This window comes from Sus scrofa, chromosome X (assembly GCF_054392235.1).
Source record: "Sus scrofa isolate SSC_HxYL_T2T_F1_AM1 chromosome X, Sscrofa_HxYL_maternal_Yorkshire_Landrace_v2.0, whole genome shotgun sequence".
Classification (NCBI taxonomy): Eukaryota; Metazoa; Chordata; class Mammalia; order Artiodactyla; family Suidae; genus Sus; species Sus scrofa.
The window spans coordinates 79006258-79032828 of NC_139401.1; the positions used below are offsets into that span (position 1 = coordinate 79006258).

The 26571-nt window shown below is 37.6% G+C and overlaps 1 protein-coding gene across 3 annotated transcripts in view; it reads right to left on the minus strand.

The window, feature by feature from the left end:
- Positions 1-3350, minus strand: part of CHM (CHM Rab escort protein) — a 192069-nt gene extending 188719 nt beyond the window's left edge. For 2 of the 3 annotated variants that reach the window (XM_021080640.2, XM_003135219.7), the window contains exon 1: positions 3270-3350. In XM_021080640.2, the coding sequence (XP_020936299.1) occupies positions 3270-3318 (49 nt within the window). In that variant the 5' untranslated portion in view covers positions 3319-3350. Of the gene's footprint in view, positions 1-3030 lie in introns of all 3 variants that reach the window. The other variant, XM_085008875.1, reaches the window with a different exon arrangement.
- Between the last annotated feature and the right edge of the window lie 23221 nt (positions 3351-26571).

Consider the following 26571-nt stretch of genomic DNA (forward strand, 5'->3'; position numbering starts at 1 on the left):
ATATTATCACCTAACTCTTGTAACTTCCATCTTGCCTGCCCTTCTATTGATGGCTCTGCTGCAGATTACAGATTATACAGGTTGCCAGATAAGTTACCTCCAGAGAGGTGTTATGTTATTAGGACTATTTTTAACCTGTAACCAATGATACTTCTCTGTAACCCACAAAATTATCATTCAAATAAATGTCTTTTTAAATGGCAAAATGTCAAAAATGACAACTGTGCACCCAAACTGAAGGCCCTTTTCTAGACACATCACTGCATCCATTATTGTTCTCTCCTTTGAGACTCCTTTTGGCCCTCCTTTCTTATTCCATTTTCTTCCATATTTTCCATTTCGAGTACTTTATCTTATTCCTCTGCCTTTGGGTACCTGAGAGATATTTCCTGTATTTTGTAATCAGAGGGTTACTTAACAAGAGAATATATACAAAGCTTTATTTTCCCATAATTTCTTCAAAACATAATCTTAAAGAAAATGTTTTATTATGAAGAATGAAAATATAAATTAATCAAGGTCAAAGGGATTTATAATATTAACTATAGATTATTTTACTTGATGAAGCAATTGTCTCAACATTTTAACTAGAACTAAATCTGTTTTTAGTTCTTTTTCTCTTAAAACTGCATCTCATTGCCTATTTCTTCATGTTTCTAATACAGGCATGATTAATTCCACTTTTGTTAATACAACTGAATCTTTAAAATACTACTTTTTCTATGATTTACTCAAGCAAGCACATTTAGTAAGGCAAAACATTTTATTTATTTATTTTATGTATTTATATTTATTACATTTTATTTTTCTTTTTTTAGGGTCACATTTGTGGCATATGGAAATTCCTGGGCTAGAAGTCAAATTGGAGTTGCAGCTGCCAACCTATGCCACAGCTACAGCAATAGAAGATCCAAGCTGCGTCTGTGACCTACAGCTCACTGCACAGCCAGATCCTTAATCCCCTGAGGGAGGCCAGGGGAGGAACCCATATCCTGGATACTAGTCCTGTTTTTAACCTTCTGAGCCACAACGGAAATTCCCCACGCAAAACATTTTAAAGGCTACTTTCAGCAAACTATTTTGGAAGATAAATATTCCAAACACATTAAAATAATTCTTGTTAATTAATGACTGGGGTTACTGGATTCATTTATTTGGGAAATGACTTTTACCCAATTTTTCCACTTTGACATACCTAAAAATAAAGCTACATATCATAAATTTGAGTAATGTACTTGATAAAAATGTGTTCATTAAGTGATATGAAAAACTTTTAACTTCAAATAAGTTTTCCCCATACTTTGAGAAATAACTTTACTCTCATGGAAATAAGTCTAAGATGAATCTTTTCCCAAATATCCAGGATGCCTCCTAATGCAATTTTCTGGATCAGTCACAGAATCTTCCTAACTCTCTTATTTTATGAGATTCCAACAGGATGGATGTAGTCCATATTATAAACTGAACTAGATGGCAAAATATTTCTTATATAAGAATTAACAGCACTTAATAATAAGAATTAGCACTCATCAATTAAAATTTTAATCAAGATAAGAAAAAAATCGCAAGGACTCAAGGTAATTTTTAAAACACCCTAAGTTCTGAGGTAGCAACAACAAAAAAGGGAGTAACATAGGACCCAAGTATGGATAACAACTATTCTAAAGCAGATGTTGTTCCAAGTTTTAGGATAGACTGGAGAGAATAGAGTCTAACTGAACCCTTCCAGCTCTCATCCAACATCTGTTCATAGCAGCTACAGCAAGGTTATCTGTAGCCATGCGGTGTTCAGGTTGAGAATAAATATGTCCTTGCTGTTTTGAGAACAATTACCCATGTACAAGAATAAGAGAATTTTTAGTTAGACAACACCTGAAAGGCTATCCAGTAAAGCCTTCCTATATTCAAAAACAAGGAAACTGAGACTCAGAGAGATTAAGTGCCTAGCTCTAGAAATTCACACAGCTAGTTAATGGCCAAGCAGGGTCTAGAACCAAGTTTTTCCAATTATTTCTATTCATATGGGTTAACTCTGAGGGTCAGAACCACTTATTCTCATTCTGGGATGGAATGGGCCTTTGGAAATTTACCAGTTGTGTGATCTTATGCAAACTGCGATCTCTCCAAGCCTTTTCCCCTCCTCTGTAAAGTGTAGATAAGACCTATTCTAACTAGGTTGTTGTGAGGATTACATATGGCTTGTAAAGTGCTTAGCACATCAATTAGCCAGTAATACACAATCGAAAATAGACAGTTTTATTATTTTTACTCCCGACCTGGAAACATGGCCACTCCTACTATTTGAGAAGACAATGAACTGAATTCATTAACACAATGGACAGGGTCTCATACACCAGAGCTTCTCCAGCCTACCACGTTCTGCAGACAGGAGAAAACCCCTCCCTACAAACTATTTCACTCCATCTAAAATCCATCCTTTACATTGTTAAAAACAATACATGAACTGCTGCCAAATGTTTTCTGCCACATGCTGTAACGTGTAATTTGTCAACTAGAAATTGAAGGGGAAGTTCTGTCACCACCCAAAACATGGAGAATAAACGATGGGGAAGAAAAGGGGGAAGATAAGATCACACACCTGAACTGGACACGCTTGTTCTCAGCTAATTTAGCTGTGGGTAGATAAGTGAGTGGTAGAAAACAAAACGCTTTCTTTCAGCACCATAAAGCAGGAATAATGGCTACCTCAAAAAATTACAACCCCCTAGGATTCTCAAGACAATAGAAAAGAATCCATTTCCTCGCTTTAGTAAATTAAAACGTACATGGGCAACAACTAACACGCTGTATCCGGGCTGCACTGCACCCTAAAACTTTATAAATATATGAAAAATTCCTACGAATGGCGAGACAAAATGATGGGGAGGATCACCTTGAAATCCACAAGAAGGAAATCATAATGTCATGCCAAAGGTGTCTCCATTGATAAAATCCCAACCCTCCATTCTCATGACACTGTACACCCACCTCCCTCTAAGGAAATTACAGGAATCACCCGCAGCAACCAACCTCGGCAATCGGCATCGACCAGATCGACCCCTACTCAAATGGCGCTAAGCACAGCCGGTCCAAGCCCCTCCCTGGAGCTGCCAAGTCCCGCGCTGACTCCAGACTACCTCACTTCCTTTCCGTCCTCCCTCTCATGCTCGACCCCCAACATTTCTCGCCGACCCTTGCCACTGACAGAGAGGGTAGGAACGGGAAAGACTTCCTACAGTTTGTCCAGGGAGTACCATAGCCACACATACCCGTCCCTATTACGATCACATCAAACTCCGAGGGGAGATTTTCCGCCATCTTGACAGGAAATGTGTCATGTGACTATTGCTAGGTGGAAATGAGATCAAGTTAGGCTTTGCAGAGGCAGAAGGCGGAAGGGGAAACAGTGCATTCTGGGTATTGTAGTTCTCGAGTGGCAGGTCCAGGTAGAAAGCTACAGCGTTATAGTTGAAATGTTTTACACGAGTGTTAAAAGCTGTATTCATTTTTCGGGCTAAGTGCAGTCGCGACTTTAGCCTGGAGTTTTGAGACACAAAAGAGATTTTTACTCTGACGGCTAGGATGAATGTGGGAAAACCTGGGAACCCCATGACACTGATGAAGCAAGAATTGTTAGGAGACAGGGAGGGCACAGTGAAATTGAAAGGGGATTGCTCTGTGAACAAAGGAAATTTTAATTCCAACCTGGAAACTGTTGCTTCCATCTTGTCTCTACTTTCGTTTTGGCCCCCCAGGCATAATTTTTCACACCAATACCTTCAAACTCTATCTGTTATCTTTTTGTCTTTAGGTCGCCCAAATGAAAAGCCACAAAAAAATTTTCACCCTAGTTTCGGCAGACTGGAACTCTCACTGCGTCTGTATTTGTTTTAGTTAGTCTAAACAGCCAACCTGGCAATATATATTTGCAAAATTAGTCTTGCTTTACAGAAGGAAAAAAAGATATGAAGGCATAGTAGTTGCTTCCTAGGCATTGATTGATTCTGAATATGGTTTTACATATATATATATATATATATATATATATATATACAGGAGTTCATACAAGATTCCCCCAGTAAGGTACCGCCTAAATGATCAAGGTAAAGTGAACATATATATATATATATATATGCCTTTTTCTTTTTTTTTTTTTTTTTTTAGGGCCGCACCTGCAGCATATGGAGGTTCCCAAACTAGGGATTGAATAGAAGCTACAGCTGCTGGCCTAAGCCACAGCCACAGCAGTGCAGGTTCTCAGAGGCAGCTACGACCTATACCACAGCTCATGGCAACACCAGATCCTTAACTCCCTGAGCGAAACCAGGGATCCAACCGACAACCTCATGATTACTAGTCGGATTCGTTTCCACTGCGCCACAATGGGGACTCCACAATGGACTTTCTGTTAAAGTGATTGTATTTGATGAGGGGGCTTAGATTGCCTGTGCCAAGCAGCTAATGCAACTCTCATAGGTATTTTGAAGTTTGATCTCCTCCCACCTGCATCCCATTTCCGTTATTTAAAATGCTTTGCTGTCTGACAATACCAAAGAAAAAAGAGAGGGAGAGGGTGCATGGAGTGAGAAAGGATACTTCTTTAATTCCAGAAATTCATTGTATAGTTGTTTTACAAGAGTGTCAAAATCATTCAGAGAATGCGATGGTGGGCCTTCCCTTAAACCACCGGACTGACCTCTGTGTTGTTTATGGTTCTTCAGTCACACTTTGTTCCTTCAGCATGGAATGATCTTCCCATTCTCTGGCTAACATTTATCCCCAAGATTCAGTGCTGCTTCTACCACCACCTCCTTACATCTCCTCCCTATACTGGGTTACATTTCCCTTCCCTACCACTTGGTCATAACCTCCCACATTGCACTGAAAATTATTGGCATTTATGTTGGGTCCTATACAGGACACACATGCCCCAAAATATACACCCAGGTATACAAAACCCTAAATTATAAGCCCCTACGTGACAGGGATTGTCCCCTATTTCTCTTTTTACCCCCTGCATCTAAAATAACTCTCGTGTGTAGTAGGAATTCAATAGTGTTTGCTGAACTGAGCTTGGTTCTAATAGATGGTAAGTACTGTGGAGACAAGAACTGAGTCTACACTTTTTTTTTTTTTTTTGTCTTTTTGTCGGGCCACACCTGCAGCACATGGAGGTTCCCAGGCTAGGGGTCGAATCAGAGCTGTAGCCGCCGGCCTACGCCAGAGCCTAGCAACGCCAGATCCGAGCCACATCTGCGACCTGCAGCACAGCTCACTGCCACGCTGGATCCTTAACCCACTGGGGAAGGCCAGGCATTGAACCCGCAACCTCATGGCTCCTAGTCGGATTCATTAACCACTGAGCCACGGTGGGAACTCTGAGTCTACACTTTTATATCTGCCCATCATCAGCATGTGTCTTATATTTTGATGATACTCAATAGTTATCTTGAGTTCCATAAAAATTCTTTAATACTGTATTTTATTGGATTGTTTTGCTGCATTTTTTGTGTTTTTGCCATATCAATAGTAATATTATACATGTTGTATAAACATCTTTTATGGATTCTCTTGTTGTTTTGATCAATTCTCTTGCCATAGGGTCCTCTCATAAATATTTTGTGTAATAGAGATTACTCTGAAAAGTGAAATGTATTGTTCAGTAAATCACTCTGCCATTTGTCTTGATACAAAAAGAAAGTTTTGAGTAGTATCAGAAGTGAAATAGATCTTATCTGTGAGATCTGTGAGACTCTAAAACCAGCAGAAGAAATGAAAATTAATAGATTTCCCAGGGTAAACCAGGAAGCTTTCCAAAATTTCCTCTAACAGTGAGAAACCATAGATGGGTAGTTAAAAACATGATAAATAAGAGTATTTCTGTCTTACTTCATACAGGTGTGTGTGTGTGTGTGTGCACGTGTGCGTGCATATCCTTTTCAATATGACTGTATCTAACTTTCTATGGATTCAGAAAATTCCTAACAAATATAATCACATTGTGAAGATACAACTCATTAAATCGTTCAATTTTCCTTAAATATTCATTGAGTACCTACTATGTGCAAGGCACTGATTTAGATGCTGGAATTACAACAATGAACAGAACAGGCACAATCCTCTGTATTCATGAAGTTTACATCTAGTGAAGGAAAACAAAATAAACAGGTAATTGCTCTGTAGTGCTAATTTTCCAATATGTTCTGTGCCAAATTTAAAATCCTTTTTTTCCCTGAGGCTAGAGAGCACAACCCTAAGAAAGATAAAATTACCAGTTTTTATTTAACTGTACTTTCTCTAAAATTGTCATACCCTCTCTGGGCATGGAAAAGATTATTTTATCAGGAAAATGTAAAGCATTTGCATGGAGAAAATGCTCAAAATATATTTTATTTCTAATGTATTTTTGTAGATTTTTTGCAAGACGAATATGAATATAGGAGTTGAAAACATCAGTAAAACAGCATAAAGCAAAGCAGCTTATTTGCTATTATTCTATGACATTTATTTTTGAGAATTGAAAGATTTTATTTGGATAAGTCACAGTATCTAATCAGATGATGGATACCTACAAATTGACTACCACCCTGTTAAATCACTGTGACACTAATTTTTTACTTAATGCTTTCCTGAATTGAAAAATCACAATTCCCTGAACATTTACCTTGTATTCAGAAATTTATTCAACTATGGGGTCTGATGTATCATATTTTTACAAACCAATAATTTAATGGTCTCTCTCCCATACCTTTCCTTTGAGCTCAAAATCCATAGATCCAACACCTAATTCACCATCTCTTCTGAACATGTCCAATATTGAATTCCTGAATATTTCAACCCCACTCCCAAACCTTTGTCCAGTGCTCCTCAGCTTAGAAATGGTACCACCTTCTAATCAGTAACTCAAGTCAAAAACTTAAGGATCATCCTTCATGTATTACTCTCTTTCACCCTTAAAACTATTCATCAGCAACTCTTGCCAGATTTTATCTCAAAGATACATTGTAAATATATCCACCTCTAAAATCTGGACTGCCTCCATAATGTCTTCCCTAGACCACTACAATATATTCCAGCTGGCCACCTCATTCATGCTTGCTTCTCTCTAGTCCATTCTCCACACTACAGGTAAAGTAAATTTTAAAAGTTCAAATCTGATCATGTCCTCCTTTACCCAGTATTTTCATGATTTTCCACTGCTCTTAAAATCCAGTCCAAGATTTTAAACGTGTTCTAAAAGGCTGAACTCTCCAGTCTCATCTTGTACCTGTCATCTTTCTCTCTCTAAGCTCCAGCCATATTGGCTCTCCTTCACTTCCTCTAATATTTCATGCTCCCTCCTGCTTCAGAGCCTTCACACATGCTCTTCCAGGGGCCCGAGATGAACTTTTATCCTTCTTCCTCCTTTCTTTTAACTCTCATTTTGTGGTTCATTTGAAACAACATAGAATCTGGCAACTCTCTCAGTCTGGTTTAGGTCCCCTCTCACCCTATACTCCTCCTTTGTTGAACTCTTCATGATTTGAAATATCAAATTCCTTACGCAATTACTTGTTTCACATCTGCCATTCTCCTAACAGGTAAGTTTCACAAAGGCAAGAACTGTGCCTATTTATTTTTCATCAGCATATTCTCAGTACATAATTCAGTGCCTGGCAAGTAATAGGCACTCAAAAATATTCCACTTCTGGGTATATATCCAAAGCAAATAAAAACACTATCTCAAAGAGATATATGCACTTCCATATTCATTGCAGCATTATTCACAGTAACCAAGTGATGGAAACAACTTAAGTGTTCATCAATGAATGAATAAAGAAAGTGTAACACATATGTATGTACATATATATGTATGTATTTTAGATATAAATGTCATTTAGCCTTGAGAAAGAAGAAAATCACATGGATAAATCTGGTGAACATTATGCTAAGTGAAATAAGCCAGACACAGAAAGGCAAATATCTCATGGTCTCACTTATAAGTGGAATCTAAAAGAAAATTTAAATCAAACTCATAATAACAGAGAGTAGAGTGGTGGTTACCAGAAGATGGGGCAGGGGTGGGGGGGTACAGAAAAGAGGAGATATTGATCAAAGGGTTCAAATTTTCAATTATAAGATGAATAAGTTCTGGAGACCTAATGTACAATATGGTGGCTCTAGTCAATAATAATGTATACATTAATTTTTCTTTGATTATAGATCTCAAGTGTTCTCATCATGAAAGAAAAATAACTATGGGAGGTGATGGATATGTTAATTAATTTGATTATGGTAATCATTTTACAATGTATACATATATCAAAACATGTTGTATACCTTAAATATGTGGAAATTTTAGCTGTCAAAAATCAATATTTTTTGAATTTGTTTAGTGAACGAATGAATCATATGATGTGGGAAGTCCTCAGGAAACAACACAAGCATATTATTTTAAATGGGAATAAAATGAGTTGATTGTTCAGTAAAGTTGTTTCATCAGCTGGTTTTGTGTTTGTAATTGAACAGGTAATACACACATGGTTAATAAAAAAATTCAATAGGCACAAAATGTCATACAAAGACATGCTAAATAGATCTCTGTACCCTTGCAGCCTCCTTGTTGTCCTTCCCAGAGGTAAACACGGTTATCAGTTTCTTGTGAATCCTACTAAAGATTGTGTGGGGGACAGTAATCCTTTTTCTGTCTTTCTTTCTTTTCTTTCTTTCTTTCTTTCTTTCTTTCTTTCTTTCTTTCTTTCTTTCTTTCTTTCTTTCTTTCTTTCTCTTTCTTTCTTTCTTTCCCTTTCTTTCTTTCTTTCTTTCTTTCTTTCTTTCTTTCTTTCTTTCTTTCTTTCTTTCTTCCTTCCTTCCTTCCTTCCTTCCTTCCTTCCTTCCTTTCCTTCCTTCCTTCTTTCTTTAAGGGCTGCACCCACAGCATATGGAGGCTCCCAAGCTAGGGGTCAAATCAGAGCTACAGCTGCCAGCCTATGCCACAGCTACAGCAACACCAGATCCAAGCCCCATCTGCGACCCACCACAGCTCACGGCAATGCCAGATCATTAACGCACTGAGCAAGGCCAGGGATCGAACCCGCAACATCATGGTTCCTAGTCGGATTCGTTAACCACTGAGCCACGATGGAAACTCCAGATATAGCTTTTTGGATGGCGATTTGGCAATATTTGTCAACATCTCGAATGTATACACTGGTGATTTAGCATTCTCTCATTTGGATTTTACCCTACAGACTGGTGAACATTTTAATTCTTCTTTGCAATAGTATAATACCATACTGATCATTTAAATATTTTTCTGACCCTCAGGTTTTAAATTCATGTGATCAAAAAATAACTTTTTATGTTAATATTTATATTTACATGCAGTACCATAGCATAGATAACCTCTTCTCAAAGAAGATATAAATGCTTTCCTTCCAAGATGACTTGGGAATGGAACATATCACCATATTTAAGAAAGGCTTATATAAATTTAAAGATCATGAAATAGGAGGGTAGGTAACTTTGTTCACTGAATTATCCCAAGCATCTAGAAAAATGTCTGTAATTGAATAGGAGTTTAATAAATATTTCTTGAATGCTGAAGAGATGAAGAGCTATAATACTATCCTATGAAATCCCTTTCAATTCCATGGTTAACTTCTTTCCCAAAGAGTGTTCTGCAGGGTGCATGTGGGGGGAATAGTAATTCTGCAGAATATTAATAGGGGTTTCATGATCAAATACACTTAGGGAGTGATTAAAATTAAATGGTTTCTGCACTGGAGGACACGTCAAATCTTTTATAATAAATATAAATATGAACTATGAGGATTTTATAATAACTTTTAAGCCACAGGACATACTTTAGGAAGCACTAGGCTAGAATTGGTCTGACCTAGAATGGCATTTCTTATGTTTTCATAGGTGATGTTTTTGCCCCATAATCAGCAGCACACAGCAAAAATTTTTCTAGGAGTGGTAATGGGCCAGATGGACCAGAACTATTACATACTCTTCCAAGATTTCAGTGTTATTAGTACAGTTTATGATCCAGCAGTCACATAATTTAAACACATACACAGACACACACCCATACACCCACACACCCACCCACCACACACACACACACACAAATTTAACCCACTACCATAGAACCTCATTCGTACCATATTGTAAAAGATCAAAATAAACAGACACTGATCTTCTGCTACATAAACTAGAGTGTCATATAAACCATAGATACCCTGAGTTTTTTAAGAGAGCTTTTTAGAAAAGAGTCTGTATGAATGTATTATTAAAAAAGCAATAACAGTTCAGGAAGTAGGTTATTAACACCTTACTACAAGTTTCAGACTAACAAGGGACGATTTTTTTTAAATGCAGAATTAGTGTTAGAGCTTGTTTTGAATTAAAATGTTTCCGTTTCCAAGCCTGTTAAGAGGTAATAAAAATTCACAGGCACAAATACTCTGGACAGTAAAGCATAGCTAAAAGTGGAGAAAGTCCAGTCTATTGGATAACAACCTGATATTATACATAATACTTTTGTGAGCATACAAATTCTGAGTTTTACAGAATACCCACACGAAGTCAGCTTAGATTTTTCCATTTCAAATGAGTAGATATTATTGCATCCATTTTCTGTTCTATAAAATTCATGTTCTTTGATTTGATGTTCATTTCTGTCTTTAAAAGATAATCAGTGTCATCAAAGCAATCATTTCCACTAGACCAGAAATATGTTTTAAGTGCTAGTTTTATAACAAAATGATTATTTTCAGTTAACTATTGTACTTGTCAATTTCTTTGATACAGAAATATTCAGAATGCATTTGCATTTCTGCATAGTCCTTACAAAACAAAACAACAAACTATGAATAAATTTGTGGGAATTTCATGAACTTTTGCAGAAAGTTTTGCTGTTTCTTTTAGCTGTTTAATTGTAAGGTCATAGTAACAGAAAGCAGCATACCCAATTCTACATGGATGAATAAGCACATTCAATAAGGAAGATTTAACACAGTAAATGAAATGCTGGATTAAACATTTTCTGCATAACAGACCACGAAATGGGCATTCATTTTACCAATGGAGACTTGGCATTAGAAGCAAATAGAAGTGCTTACCAACATAAGTAAACTGAATATTCAGTAGCCTGATTAGGTTTCCCTATATTTTATCAAACTAACATCCAGTTATTTAGAATTGTCTAAAACATATTCAAGCATGCACATTGAAAAAATTAAGTATAGGACTTCCCCTTGTGGCTCAGTAGTTAACCTTGAGATTGTGTGTTCTATCCCTGGCCTTGCTTAGTGGGTTAAGGATCTGGCATTGCCTGGAGCTGTGATGTAGGTCGAGGCCAGCGGCTACAGCTCCGATTAGACCCCTAGCCTGGGAACCTCCATATGCCTGGGAACCTCCATATGCCGCAGGAGCGGCCCTAAAAATGGCAAAAAGACAAAAAAAAAAGACAAAATTAAGTATAAACATTATTCATTTGTGTTTCATCACTCAATAAATTAGTTTTATTCTGTTTTATTATCCCAAAAGTTTGAACATAGTAAATTTTCTGTATGGTTGCACAAAGTAAAAAGTTCAGGGAAACACATGGAAATCTGCAATATGGAATGGTTTCCTATTTAATTGTATTTGATTTTTTCATTTTTGATAAGAAAAAAAATCTTAGATAATTAATCTCAAGGGGTGAGCTATCCCCCTTCCAAATTTGCTAACAAAACCTCACATCAGAATTTATAACATGAATATTCATAGTAAAATTTTAAAAATATTCTATAGTTTGTACCAATAGTCTCTTCTATTATTTGTGTTTTATTAGTACAATTTGTTTTTACTATAATACATTCATGTTTGATCTCAATGCAAAAGCATTTTAAATTACTTTTTATCAGGAAATGGTCGAATAACCAAAGATTCAGAGCTGTTTTATTTTCTCTGATCCTAGTGTTTTATTAGGTCTATATATGACTCAAACTATTAAGGATAGAAAGAATCGTTTCATATTGGACTAACTTTGTGACAAGTTTGAATATGATGAGGTCACCTGAACCATATTTTATATTCTGCATAGGTACAGAATAGGAGTTTAGAGAGAAATATATGAAATGCCTACTAAAAAGCAGGAATAGTCTCCGCATTTCTGTAGTACCAGTGTCTACCATTGCCACTGTACTTTCTCATGGAAGCTACCCATCCTACATCCATGCCAAAGGGCAGCAATCATGTTTTAAATGCCACATGACTTCAAGTCTCTAACCACAGTTGTTTGGAGGAAAAAGAACAAAGCTGACCCAAGAGAATCCATTCCATAGCTTGCAAAGATTTATGCCTAGACTTGAGGTCTGTTTTAAAAAGATAACCTGGGCCAATCAGATTCTTCGTTCAGGAAATTCTAAATAAATGACGCTGAAGATACAGTGTAACAGAAGCTGAAGGAAGTATTGAGATTTGTCTTGATGTAAAGTGGGCTGGAACAGCCACTGAGAAAGGTATCTATCTATCTTGTAGATGGCCATAATCAAGATAAATACCAGAGGGAGTGAACTGGTAAAGAGAGAGTAGAGGAGACCTGCAAAAAGAAGTACAGTTGCCATGAGAGCAAGCGCAAGTTCATGCCCATGTGAGGAAAGAATTGTGGGCTCTCTCCCATGATGATTGTGTTTCATTTTTTTATCCTTCAATTCCGGCAAACTCCAGTGTATCATTACAATAGCACCCCCTTTTCTTCAGTTAGCCTGAGTGAAACAGGCTGCAAAATGTTTCTTTACCCCAAAATTATAGTTGAATGAGGTTTTTATCACCACCATTTGAATATTATCACAATTCAAATATAAATATTGATCAAGAAATTATACAATGAGAACAGGTCTTACAAGATAATGTCTATCCTTTGCTTTCGGCCCAGTGCATAGCCAAATCGTTCCAAGCGGCTGGAACAAACACATGTTTTTGATACCTTTGGAGAACTGTATTTCTTTTTGGCCTATTTCTTCACTGTTCAGAAATACACCACCGTGATGCCGGTTTCTGTAATTTTTAATATTAGATTTGGAGTTCTAAGTGATGTATTAGTAACTTATTAACAATAAATCATAAAATGATGGAAAATAAAACAACTAATGTCAGTTCAGCCTAGCATTTAAAACCCTTCATACAATGGTGCCAATATAAGCATGATATCATAAGGAATCTGTGAGAAATATCATAGGACTATCAAAACATATGAAGTCACCTGCATTAATGATAAAGCCTAAGTTGAATTCTTTACTGCCATACAGCAGTATATAAATGACAAGTTTTCATCAAAAACGAAAAATTGAAACTGTGGTAGCCAGCCTCCAAACTGGCCCCAATGGGTCCCATATCCTGAAAGTCATGCCCTTGTACAGTCTTTTCCCACATGAAATGGGCTGGCCTCATACAAATAGGATTTTGTAGAAATGATTTTGTAGAAAGGAGTGTGACTTCAGAGGACAGGTCTTTTAAGACATTGCATTTTCCGCCTTACTCTGTCTAGGATCACTCGCTCTGAGAAAAGTCAGTTGTTAATTCATGAAGACATTCAAACAACTCTATGGAGAGGTCCATGTGGCAATTAACTTCTGTCCACAGCCAGCAAGGAACCAAGGCCTCTTGCAGTAGTCATGTGAGTGAGTGATTCTCCCTGAAAGTGGATCTTCCACTCCCGGGTAAGCCTTCAGATGCCTGCAGCCTCAGTTGCCATCTTGACTGCAACCTCATGAGAGACCTCAAAACAGAAATTCTCAGCTAAGCTACTCCTGAATTCCTGACCCACAGAAACTGTAATATAATAAATGTTTATTGTTTTAAGATATGAATTTCTAGGGTGATTTCTTATTCAGCAATAGGTAGCTAGTAAAAATAATAAATCACTGTAATCCACCTAAAGATGACATTTCAATCATGCTGTCTCTTGGAGAGAACTACAACTGTTACATCCAAGAAATCTGTGCCCCCACTTCATCCCAAATGTTTCAGTCAAGTAAAGCCCTAATCTAAACTTTCCAGCTATATCTGACACTACTTCTCCACTACTATGTGGTCCAGCAAAACTGATCAACTGACTATTCCCTAAACATTGTTATGCCTTCATGTCTTCATTCGAATTATTTTCTGTCACTGAAAAGCATCTGTTTTTCCTATCTTTGCTGTGAAATTCATACATTTCCTTTAGAATCCCTCTCAGCTGCCATCTTCTTCCTGCAAGCTTTGCTGATCTCCCAAACTGGGCAATACCTCTTCTTACTTTTAAGTTCTGTGTTATTCAGGACTCTTTTAGTTGCAAGTGACAGAATTCCAACTCAAACTAGCTCAAGTAAAAAGGAAATGTATTGGTTCATATAAGTGGGATAGCCAAGGGGTTGTGATGGCTCAACCATTACTGGATCCTGAGACTCAATATCATGATCTCTCCCTCTCTCTCTCTCGCCCTCTCTCTCTCTCTTTCCCTCCCTCCATCTCCTTCTCTCTCTCTCCCAACCTCCATATATAAAGGAAGACTCTGATTGCTCCTGTCAATCAGAGTCTCAGCAGGAATTGAGGGCACACTCAACCTGAGTAATTTGTTGTCAGAGTTTGGAGAAACCTGCCAAGAATTCTGCAGGAATTACAGCAGAAAAGAGCTGTTAGCCTCTATGAACCAGAATAAATAAGGTGTGGGAACAGTTACCTTAGCCCAGAGAGGGTAGGGTAGCTGCATAGAAAGGCCACATGGCAGGTGCTGTGACTTCACTAGAGGGATATAGCCAATCCACAGCAACCTTGCAAAGAAGGAACTATAGGAATAAATACCCTGGCCTCATTTTCCTCTATTATTTCAATCCCTGGAGTCTCCTTATTGGCTGAACCCAACAAGAAGACAGAGGGCAAAGAAATCCATTAATGTATTTCATAAAGTTCAGCCTCCCAAAGCTCAGAGTAGAATAGAAAAGTATAGATAATAGATCTGGAGAGATGAAGGGAAAATATTTAGGACACCCTATTTTGGTTATGTTCCCATACATAGACCAATCACTGTGGCACAGGAAATGTTAGTCAAATTTATCAGCTGTGTCACATGATCACCTTAGGGAAGAGGACTGAGGTAGGGGTAAGATGATGCAATAATTAACAGAACCATGAGAAGCATAGATTGGTAGAGGGGCAGTAACCCCCAAAAAGTGATACTGGATAAAAAATTTTGTCTAATGCCAAAAACAAAAAAAAACAAAAACAAACAAACAAAAATGGAGTTCCTGTCCTGGCTCAGCGGAAACGAATCCAACTAGGAACCATGAGGTTTCGGGTTCAATCCCTGGCCTCGATCAGTGGGTTAAGGATCCAGCATTGCCATGAGCTGTGGTGTAGGTCGCAGATGCGACTCGGACCTGATGTTGCTGTGGCTCTGGTGTAGGCCGACAGCAACAGCTCTGATTAGACCCCTAGCCTGGGAACCTCTATATGCCACTGGTGTGGCCCTATAAGGACAAAAGACAAAAAAAAAAAATGTCTAATGCGAACCCAATTCTGCTTTAGGACTTTTGTCAGGTTATTTTTTTATTTCAGTCTTAAATTATAGTTGGTTCTGACTTCTCCTATCCCACCTGTTAGATTGAAAGTACCCAGAAAACACAACTTACATGTTTTTTTCTCATCTTTGAGTCTCCTGCAGTACCTATCAGAATAACTGGAGCAGAGCAATTCTTAAATAAAGTTAATGAATATTCAGTTGAAATGACTTTTGTTCATGTATTCTGAGAACATTTAATGGAAAGATGAAAGATGAAATAAGACATTTATTTTCATTCTATTTTGAAAATTTCGTATGTTCCAAATTGGCTCAGAAATGTTTTTAAATCACTGGAAATGAATGATTTGTATGTTTTTCCTCTTACAAAAAGTTATACTAGAGCATGCATCCTAGGCACAGATGCCCTTATCTAATAGTGACATGAGGTTAGGATTTACAATCTGTCAGATTTTCTCAGGTGGAAACCCTGCCCTTGTGCATTTCCCGCACATACATGGATGCTTTACTCCATGTATTTATGGCTGTTTCTAGGCATTTAGGCCTATTAAAAGTTGTTTTGACTTTTGCCATAGATGTTAAATAATGATGAAGTTGAGAGAGAGAAAATGTACTACATGCCATGTGTTACTTCTAATAGAACTCTGAAATGTTTAAATTACATATACTTAATGTGTAGAAAGTATTTGTTACTGAACTGAAATAGTAATTGATATCTTTATTATCCCAGAAGTACACTTTTATTTTAATGAAATGACTGATCAAAAAAAAATTTCATAGATGCAGCATGGTTTGACTTGCCAAAATGTAATGTTGACAAAATTTTGCACATAATCTAATAAATATTAAAGATTCCCAAAAGAGAGCATCAATCTTTGAAACTAAAATTATAAGTTTGTTTTTCTTTTCCAAACTGCTTGGCTCTATTAGACCAAGACTTAGAATAAGAAATAGCATCATGGCAATTGAGTTATGGATAATGTTTGTGACTACAATCATACAAATTACAGTTGTGAGAAAATATGCAAACACAGATATAAAATGATCCTAACTTTGGATTTGCTATAATTAAAAGGCCAAAAAGGAAACGCTTTAGTTTATACATGCTATCCAAGTTATTCTTTCTTGTTTATCCTCAATCTCACACATCCATTTAATCCTCTATTATATTTTCCATTGTGAGCCTTTTTATTCTAAGAAACGGTCAAACAGCTTCTAAGAAGAGATTTAATGTGAATCAACAGTCTCAACTATATATTTCCTATGATACAAACTCACAGCTTTTCTGTGTTCTTGTTTAAAAGATCCAACTTACAATAGGCCTTCACCTTCTTCAATATTTTTTAGTTTATTGTGTTTTATGTATCTTTTTGTTTTCATTTGCCTCTCATTTTATCTTTTCTAAACCCCATGTGGCACATTTCCTTTCCCTTCCATTCACTGAACACTTTATTTTTATTTATTTACTTGATTTTACTTTTTAGGGCTGCACCTGCAGCACATGGAAGTTCCCAGGCTAGAGGTCAAATTGGAGCTACAGCTGCCGGCCTACACCACAGCCACAGCAACGTGGGATCTGAGCTGCATCTGCCCACCTACACCACAGCTCACGGCAATGCTAGATCTTTAACCCACTGGGCAAGGGCAGGGATCAAACTGGCATCTTCATGAATATTAGCTAAGATCGTAACCCACTGAGCCATGACAGGAACTTCTCATTGAAAATTTTAAAGTACCTGTAATGTTCAAGAAGAATAAGAGAGTTGAGATCATGATGGAAAGAATGGGCACACACATATGTTTTATATAATAAGCTATCAGATGTGTAGGATAAGAAAAGCATAATTAAAGTAATATGAACCCACAGAATAAAGATCTGTTCATTCTGCCAAGAAAGATAGGAGAAGGCATCTAGCAGATGGTAGCATTTAGGCTAGGTCTTAAGGAAAGAGTTGAATTTAAACAGATGGAAATGAATGGAAAGAGCATTGTAAACAAGAGAGACGACATGATCTGAGATATGGAGGCAGCAAAGTGCATGATGGATTTGAAGAAAAAAGAATAGACCTATGTGGTTGTAGCATGGAACATGAGGAATAATAGGTTAAAAATCAGGTTCTACCTTTTCTTTTCTTTTTTTTTTTTTTTTTTTTTTTTTTTTGGCCAAGCCCCTAGCCTGTAAAGTTCCTGGGCCAGGGATCAAACCTGCGCCACAGCAGTGACAAAAAAAATGAGATTTTAAAAGTAGGTTACAGTGGCGTTTCATTACAGCTCAGCAGTAACAAGCCTGACTAGTATCGACGAGGTTTTGGGTTCAAACCCTGGCCCCATTCAGTGAATTAAGGATCTGGCATTGCCATGAGCTGTGGTGTAGGTCACATACAGATGTGGCTCAGATCTGGCATTGCTGTGGCTGTGGCATAGGCAGGCAGCTGAAGCTCCAATTTGACCCCTAGCCTGGGAACCTCCATATGCCATGGGTACGGCCCTAAATTAAAAAAAAAAAAAGTAGGTTACTGTGAGATTGTGAGGGACTTTGAATGACAGGCTAGGAATTGTGGACTTTATAGGTAACTTTCAGCACTGGGAGATTTTGGTACAGGGAGAAGTATAATTGTATCATCTTTTTAAAAAATTTAATTGAAGTATAGTTGATTTACAATGTTGTAATAATTTGTGCTATACACAAAGTGACTCAGTTATACATATACACATGTCCATTCTTTTTCAGGTTCATTTCCCATATAGATTATCCCCAAATTTTAGGTAGCATTCCCTGTGCTATACAGCAGGTCCCTGTTGGCCAGTCATTCCATAGACCACAGGGATGGGTATAATTATATTTTTAGAAGAAACTTGTACTTCTGGGATGAAAGATAAAGCAGAAAGAAAACAGGTAGAAAGATCAGATAGGAGACTATTACAACAACTGAGGAAAGGAAAATGAATAATGAAATTATTGCAGTAGCAGTGAGAATCGAATGAGAATGAATTTGAGAGACTTACCAGTAGAAATGATAGACCACCTTATATGTTGTGGAGTGGATATGAGGAGAAGTGACAAGTCAGACTTGACCCTAGATAATTGGAGAATGGCAGTGAAACCAAAAAAAAATTTCATCAAGGCTACAACAAGGCCCATTTCCAGGAGGCACCATTGACAATATGGTCTGCATAAATGACACCCTATGGAAGAGTGCAGCAGAGCCTCACAGCCTTCACACCTAGAAGCAGCGGTCCTGGTTTCTGTTTCTCACCTTTATTAAGAAAGTGCTATTTACTGTTACTGACCAATAGAAGTTTTTTTTTTTCTTTTTTTCTTCACCAATAGAAGTTTTCTTTTTTTTTCTTTTTTTATTACTCAAATGAATTTATCACATCTGTAGTTGTATAATGATCATAACAATCTAATTTCACAGGATTTCCATCCCACAGCCCAAGCACATCCCTCCACCCCCCAGACTGTCTCCTCCGGAGACCATAAGTTTTTCAATGTCTGTGAGACAGCATCTGTTCTGCAAAGAAGTTCTGTCTGTCCTTTTTTCAGATTCCACATGTCAGTGAAAGCATTTGATGTTGGTGTCTCATTGTATGGCTGACTTCACTTAGCATGTGAAGTTTCTAGGTCCATCCATGTTGCTAAAAATGCTGGTGTTTCGTTCTTTTTGATGGCTGAGTAATATTCCATTGTGTATATGTACCACCTCTTCTGGATCCACTCCTCTGTCGATGGACATTTAGGTTGTTTCCATGTCTTGGCTATTGTAAATAGTGCTGCAATGAACATTGGAGTACATGTGTCTTTGCGAGTCGTGGTTTTCTCTGGATAGATGTCCAGGAGTGGGATTGCTGGATCAAATGGTAGTTCTATGTGTAGTTTTCTGAGGCGTTTCCACAGTGGTTGCACCAATTTACAATCCCACCAACAGTGTACTAGGGTTCCTTTTCCTCCACCCCCTCTCCAGCACTTCTTGTTTGTAGACTTTTGGATGATGGCCATTCTGGCTGGTGTAAGGTGGTACCTCATTGTGGTTTTGGTTTGCATTTCTCTAATAATGAGGGACGCTGAACATCTTTTCATGTGTTTCTTGGCCATCTGTATGTCTTTTTTGGAGAACTGTCTGTTTAGATCTTCTGCCCATTTTTGGATGGGGTTGTTTGTTTTTTTGGTATGGAACGGCAGAAAGTGTTCATAAATTTTGGAGATTAATCCCTTGTCCATTGATTCACTTGCAAAGATTTTCTCCCATTCTGTGGGTTGTCTTTTTGTGTTGTTTAGGTTTCCTTTACTGTGCAGAAACTTTGAAGTTTGATTAGGTCCCATTTGTTTATTTTTCTTTTTATTGTCAATACTCTGATAGGTGGATCTGAGAAGATGTTGCTGTCGTTTATGTCAGAGAGTGTTTGGCCTATGTTTTCCTCTAGGAGTTTGATAGTGTCTGGTCTTATATCTAGGTCTTTCATCCCTTCGGAGTTTATTTTTGTGTATGGTGTTAGGGAGTGTTCTCATTTCATTCTTTTCCATGTGGCTGTCCAGTTTTCCCAGCACCACTTATTGAACAGGCTGTCCTTTCTCCATTGCATATTCTTGCCTCCTTTGTCATAGATGAGTTGGCTGTAGGTGCATGGGTTTAATTCTGGGCTCTCTATCCTGTTCGACTGATCTATATTTCTGTCTTCATGCCAGAACCATATGGTTTTGATGACTGTTGCTTTGTAGTATAGTGTGGAGTCCGGGAGCCTGATTCCTCCAGCTCCATTTTTCTTTTTCAGGATGTCTTTGGCTATTCTGGGTCTTTTGTTCTTCCGAACAAACTTTAAAATATTTTGTTTGAGTTCTGTGAAAAATGTCCTTGGTAATTTGATGGGTCTATTGCATTGAATCTGTAGATTGCCTTGGGTAGTATAGTTGTTTTGATAATATTAACTCTTCCAATCCACGAGCATGGTATATCTTTCCATCTCTTTGTGTCATCTTTGATTTCTTTCATCAGTGGCTTGTAGTTTTCAGAGTACAGGTCTTTTGTTTCTTTAGGTATTTTATTCCATTGGATGTGATGGTAAACGGGATTGCTTCCCTAATTTCTCTTTCTGCTCTTTCATTGTTAGTGAATAGAAACGCTGTCCATTTCTGTGTATTGATTTTGTATCCTGTGACTTTGCCAAATTCATGGATGAGCTCTAACAGTTTTCTGGTAGAGTCTTTAGGATTCTCTAGGTATAGTATCATGTCATCTGCAAATAGCGATAGTTTTACTGCTTCCTTTCCAATTTGGATTCCTTTTATTTCTTTTACTTCTCTGCTTGCTGTGGCTAGGACTTCCAGAACTATGTTGAAGAGTAGTGGCGAGAGCGGACATCCTTGTCTTGTTCCTGATCTCAGTGGGCATTCTTTCAGCTTTTCACCATTGAGAATGATGTTAGCTGTGGGTTTGTCATATATGGCCTTTATCATGTTGAGGTAGGTTCCCGTTATGCCCACTTTCTGAAGGGTTTTTATCAGAAGTGGGTGTTGGATTTTGCCAAAGGCTTTTTCCGCGTCTACTGAGAGGATCATATGGTTTTTATTCTTCAGTTTGTTAATGTGGTGTATCCCACTGATGGATTTGCGGATATTGAAGAACCCTTGCATCCCTGGGATAAATCCCACTTGATCATGATGTACAATCCTTTTAATGTATTGTTGGATGCGGTTTGCTAGTATTTTGTTGAGGATTTTTGCATTGATGTTCATCAGTGATATTGGCCTGTAGTTTTCTTTTCTGTGTGGAGTCTTTGTCTGGTTTTGGTACCAGGGTGACGGTGGCCTCATAGAATGAGTTTGGGGGTATCCCTTCCTCTGCAATTTTTTGAAATAGTTTCAGAAGGAGAGGTGTTAGCTGTTCTCTAAATGTTTGATAGAATTTGCCTGTGAAGCCATCTGGTCCTGGACTTCTGTGTTTTGGAAGTTTTTATTTTTTTTATTATTTTTTTAAACTTTTTTTTTAAATTTTTTATAATTTTTTTAAAAATTTTCCCACTGTACAGCAAGGGGGTCAGGTTATCCTCTCATGTATACATCACAATTACATTTTTTCCCCCACCCTTTCTTCTGTTGCAACATGAGTATCTAGACAAAGTTTTCTCAATGCTATTCAGCAGGATCTCCTTCTAAATGTATTCTGAGTTGTGTCTGATAAGCCCAAGCTCCCGATCCCTCCCACTCCCTCCCCCTCCCATCAGGCAGCCACAAGTCTCTTCTCCAAGTCCATGATTTTCTTTTCTGAGGAGATGTTCGTTTGTGCTGGATATTAGATTCCAGTTATAAGTGATATCATATGGTATTTGTCTTCATCTTTCTGGCTCATTTCACTCAGTATGAGAGTCTCTAGTTTCATCCATGTTGCTGCAAATGGCATTATGTCATTCTTTTTTATGGCTGAGTAGTATTCCATTGTGTATATATACCACATCTTCCGAATCCAATCATCTGTTGATGGACATTTGGGTTGTTTCCATGTCCTGGCTATTGAGAATAGTGCTGCAATGAACATGCGGGTGCATGTGTCTCTTTTAAGTAGAGTTTTGTCCGGATAGATGCCCAAGAGTGGGACTGCGGGGTCATATGGAAGTTCTAGGTATAGATTTCTAAGGTATCTCCAGACTGTTCTCCATAGTGGCTGTACCAGTTGACATTCCCACCAACAGTGCAGGAGGGTTCCCTTTTCTCCACAGCCCCTCCAGCACTTGTTATTTGTGGATTTATGAATGATGGCCATTCTGACTGGTGTGAGGTGGTATCTCATGGTAGTTTTGATTTGCATTTCTCTTATAACCAGCGATGTTGAGCATTTTTTCATGTGTTTGTTGGCCATCTGTATATCTTCTTTGGAGAAATGTCTATTCAGGTCTTTTGCCCATTTTTCCATTGATTGATTGGTTTTTTTGCTGTTGGGTTGTATAAGTTGTTTATATATTCTAGAGATTAAGCCCTTGTCGGTTGCATCATTTGAAACGATTTTCTCCCATTCTGTAAGTTGTCTTTTTGTTTTCTTTTGGGTTTCCTTTGCTGTGCAAAAGCTTTTCAGTTTGATGAGGTCCCATGGGTTTATTTTTGCTCTAGTTTCTATTGCTTTGGGAGACTGACCTGAGAAAATATTCATGATGTTGATGTCAGAGAGTGTTTTGCCTATGTTTTCTTCTAGGAGTTTGATGGTGTCCTGTCGTATATTTAAGTCTTTCAGCCATTTGGAGTTTATTTTTGTGCATGGTGTGAGGGTGTGTTCTAGCTTCATTGCTTTGCATGCAGCTGTCCAGGTTTCCCAGCAATGCTTGCTGAATAGACTTTCTTTTTCCCATTTTATGGTCTTGCCTCCCTTGTCAAAGATTAATTGACCATAGGTGTCAGGGTTTATTTCCGGGTTCTCTATTCTGTTCCATTGGTCTGTCTGTCTGTTTTAATACCAGTACCACACTGTTTTGATGACTGTGGCTTTGTAGTATTTCTTGAAGTCTGGGAGAGTTATGCCTCCTGCTTGGTTTTTGTTTCTCAGGATTGCTTTGGCGATTCTGGGTCTTTTGTTGTTCCATATAAATGTTTGGATTGTTTGTTCCAGTTCTGTGAAAAATGTCCTGGGTAATTTGAGAGGGATTGCATTGAATCTGTAGATTGCTTTGGGTAGTATGGCCATTTTTACAATATTGATTTTCCCAATCCAGGAACATGGAATATCTTTCCATTTCTTTACATCTTCTTTGATTTCTTTGATGAAAGTTTTATAGTTCTCGGCATATAGGTCCTTTACCTCCTTGGTCAGGTGTATTCCGAGGTATTTGATTTTGTGAGGTGCAATTTTAAAAGGTATCGTATTTTTGTATTCCTTTTCTAATATTTCATTGCTGGTATACAGAAATGCCACTGACTTCTGAATGTTAATCTTATATCCTGCTACTGTGCTGAATTTATTAATCAGTTCAAGGAGTTTTGGGGTTGAGTCCTTAGGGTTTTCTAGGTATAGTATCATGTCATCTGCATACAGTGACAGTTTTATCTCTTCTCTTCCTATATGGATGCCTTTGATTTCTTTTGTGTGTCTAATTGCTGTGGCTAGGACTTCCAAAACTATGTTGAAGAGCAGTGGTGAGAGTGGGCATCCCTGTCTTGTTCCAGATTTGAGTGAGAAGGCTTTCAGTTTTTCCCCATTGAGTATTATATTTGGTGTGGGTTTATCATAAATGGCTTTGATTATATTCAGGAATGTTCCCTCTGTATTCACTTTGGCGAGGGTCTTGATCATGAATGGATGTTGGACTTTGTCAAATGCTTTTTCTGCGTCTATTGAGATGATCATATGATTTTTGACTTTTTTTTTTTGTGAATGTGGTGTATGATGCTGATGGATTTGCGTATGTTGAACCATCCTTGTGAACCTAGTATGAACCCTACCTGGTCATGGTGTGTAATTTTTTTGGTATGTTGTTGGATTCGGTTGGCTAAGATTTTGTTGAGAATTTTTGCATCTATATTCATCAATGGTATTGGGCGATAGTTTTCTTTTTTGGTGGTATCTCTGTCTGGTTTTGGAATGAGGGTGATGGTGGCATCATAGAATGTCTTTGGGAGTATTCCTTCTTCTTCAACCTTTTGAAAGAGTTTCAGGAGGATGGGCACCAATTCCTTTTTATATGTTTGATAGAATTCACCTGTGAAGCCATCTGGTCCTGGACTTTTATTTGTAGGGAGTGATTTTATGACCTCTTCAATTTCATTTCTAGTGATCGGTCTGTTCAGTTGGTCTGTTTCTACTTGATTCAGTTTTGGCAGGCTGTAAGATTCTAGAAAATTGTCCATTTCTTCTGTTTTGGAAGTTTTTAAATCACAGTTTCAGTTTCAGTTCTTGTGATGGGTCCATTCATCTTTTCTCTTTCATCTTGGTTTAGTCTTGGAAGATTGTACTTTTCTAAGAATTTGTCCATTTCGTCTAGGTATTCCATTTTATTGGCATATAGTTGCATATAGTAGTCTCTTATGATCCTTTGTATTTCTGAGGTGTCCGTTGTTACTTCTCCTTTTTCATTTCTAATTTTATTGATTTGAGTCCTCTCTCTTTTTTGCTTGATAAGTCTGGCTAGGGGTTTATCAAATTTGTTGATCTTTTCAAAGAATATGCTTTTTGTTTCATTGATCTTTTCTATGGTTTTCTTGGTTTCTATGTCATTGATTTCTTCTCTGATCTTTATGATTTCTTTCCTTCTACTAACTTTAGGTCTTGTCTGTTCTTCTCTCTCAAGCTGTTTTAGATGTAAAGTTCGCTTGTTTATTTGGGCTTTTTCTTGTTTCCTGAGGTGGGCTTGTATTGCTATAAACTTTCCTCTTAGAATGGCTTTTTCTGCATCCTATAGGTTTTGGAGTGTCATATCTTCGTTGTCATTTGCTGCTAGGTATTTTTGAATTTCCTCTTTGATTTCTTCAGTGATCCATTGGTTGTTTAGTAGCATGTTGTTGAGTCTCCACGAGTTTGTGTTTTTTGCAGTTTTTTTCTTGTTGTTGATTTCCAGTCGTATAGCATTGTGGTCGGAAAAGATGCTTGATATAATTTCAATTTTCTTAAAGTTACTGAGGTTGGATTTGTAGCCCAGGATATGGTCAATCTTGGAGAATGTTCCATGTGCACTTGAGAAGAATGTGTATTCTGTTGCTTTTGGATGAAATGTCCTATAAATATCTATTAAGTCCATCTGGTTTAATGCTTCATTCAGGGCCAGGGTTTCCTTATTGATTTTCTGTCTGGTTGATCTGTCCATTGCTGTAAGTGGGGTGTTAAAGTCCCCCACTATGATTGTGCTATTGTCGATTTCTCCTTTTAAGGTTGTTAGCAGTTGCCTTATATATTGTGGTGAACCTGTGTTGGGTGCATAGATATTTAAAATTGTTATAACATCTTCTTGGATTGATCCTTTGATCATTACGTAATGTCCTTCTTTGTCCCTTAAAGTATTCTTCATTTTAAAGTCTATTTTGTCTGATATGAGTATTGCTACTCCAGCTTTCTTTTGATCCCCGTTTGCATGAAATATTTTCTTCCATCCTCTCACTTTCACTTTGCATGTGTCCCTACAAGTGAAGTGGGTCTCTTGAAGACAGCATATATATGGGTCTTGTTTTTGTATCCATTCAGCCAGTCTATGTCTTTTGGTTGGGGCGTTTAGTCCATTCACATTTAAGGTAATTATAGATATGTATGTTCTTATTGCCATTTTATTAATTACTTTGGATTTGTTTTTGCTGCTCTTTTTCTTTTCCTTCTTTTCTGCCTAGAGAAGTTCCTTTAGTATTTGTTGTAAGGCTGGTTTAGTGCTGCTGAATTCTCTCGGCTTTTGCTTATCTGAGAAGGTTTTTATTTCTCCTTCAAATCTGAAGGAGAGCCTTGCTGGGTAGAATAATCTTGGTTGGAGGTTTTTTTCTTTCGTCATGTTAAGCATATGGTGCCACTCCCTTCTGGCCTGCAGAGTTTCTGCTGAAAAATATGCTAATAGCCTTATCGGGGTTCCCTTGTATGTTACTTGTTTCTTTTCCCTAGCTGCTTTCAAGATTTTCTCTTTGTCTTTAATTTTGGTCAGTTTGATTACTATGTGTCTCGGGGTGTTCCTCCTTGGGTTTATTTTGTATGGTACTCGTTGTGCTTCCTGGATTTGAGTGAGTGATTCCTTCCCCATGTTAGGGAAGTTTTCGGCTATTATCTCTTGGAATATTTTTTCTGTCTCCTTCTCTCTCTCTTCTCCTTCTGGCACCCCTATAATACGGATGTTGGTGCGTTTCACATTGCCCCAGAGTTCTCTGAGACTCTCTTCATTTGTTTTCAATCTTTCTTCTCTTTTCTGTTCTGCATCCGTAATTTCCACTAATCTGTCCTCCACCTCACTTATTCATTCTTCTACCTCCTGTATTCTGCTGTTAGCTGCTTCTAGTGAATTTTTTATTTCAGTTATTGTATTTGGCATCTCTTCTTGTTTAAGTTTTATATCTTGTATCTCTTTGGTCAGTGTTTCCCGTAAGTTATCCA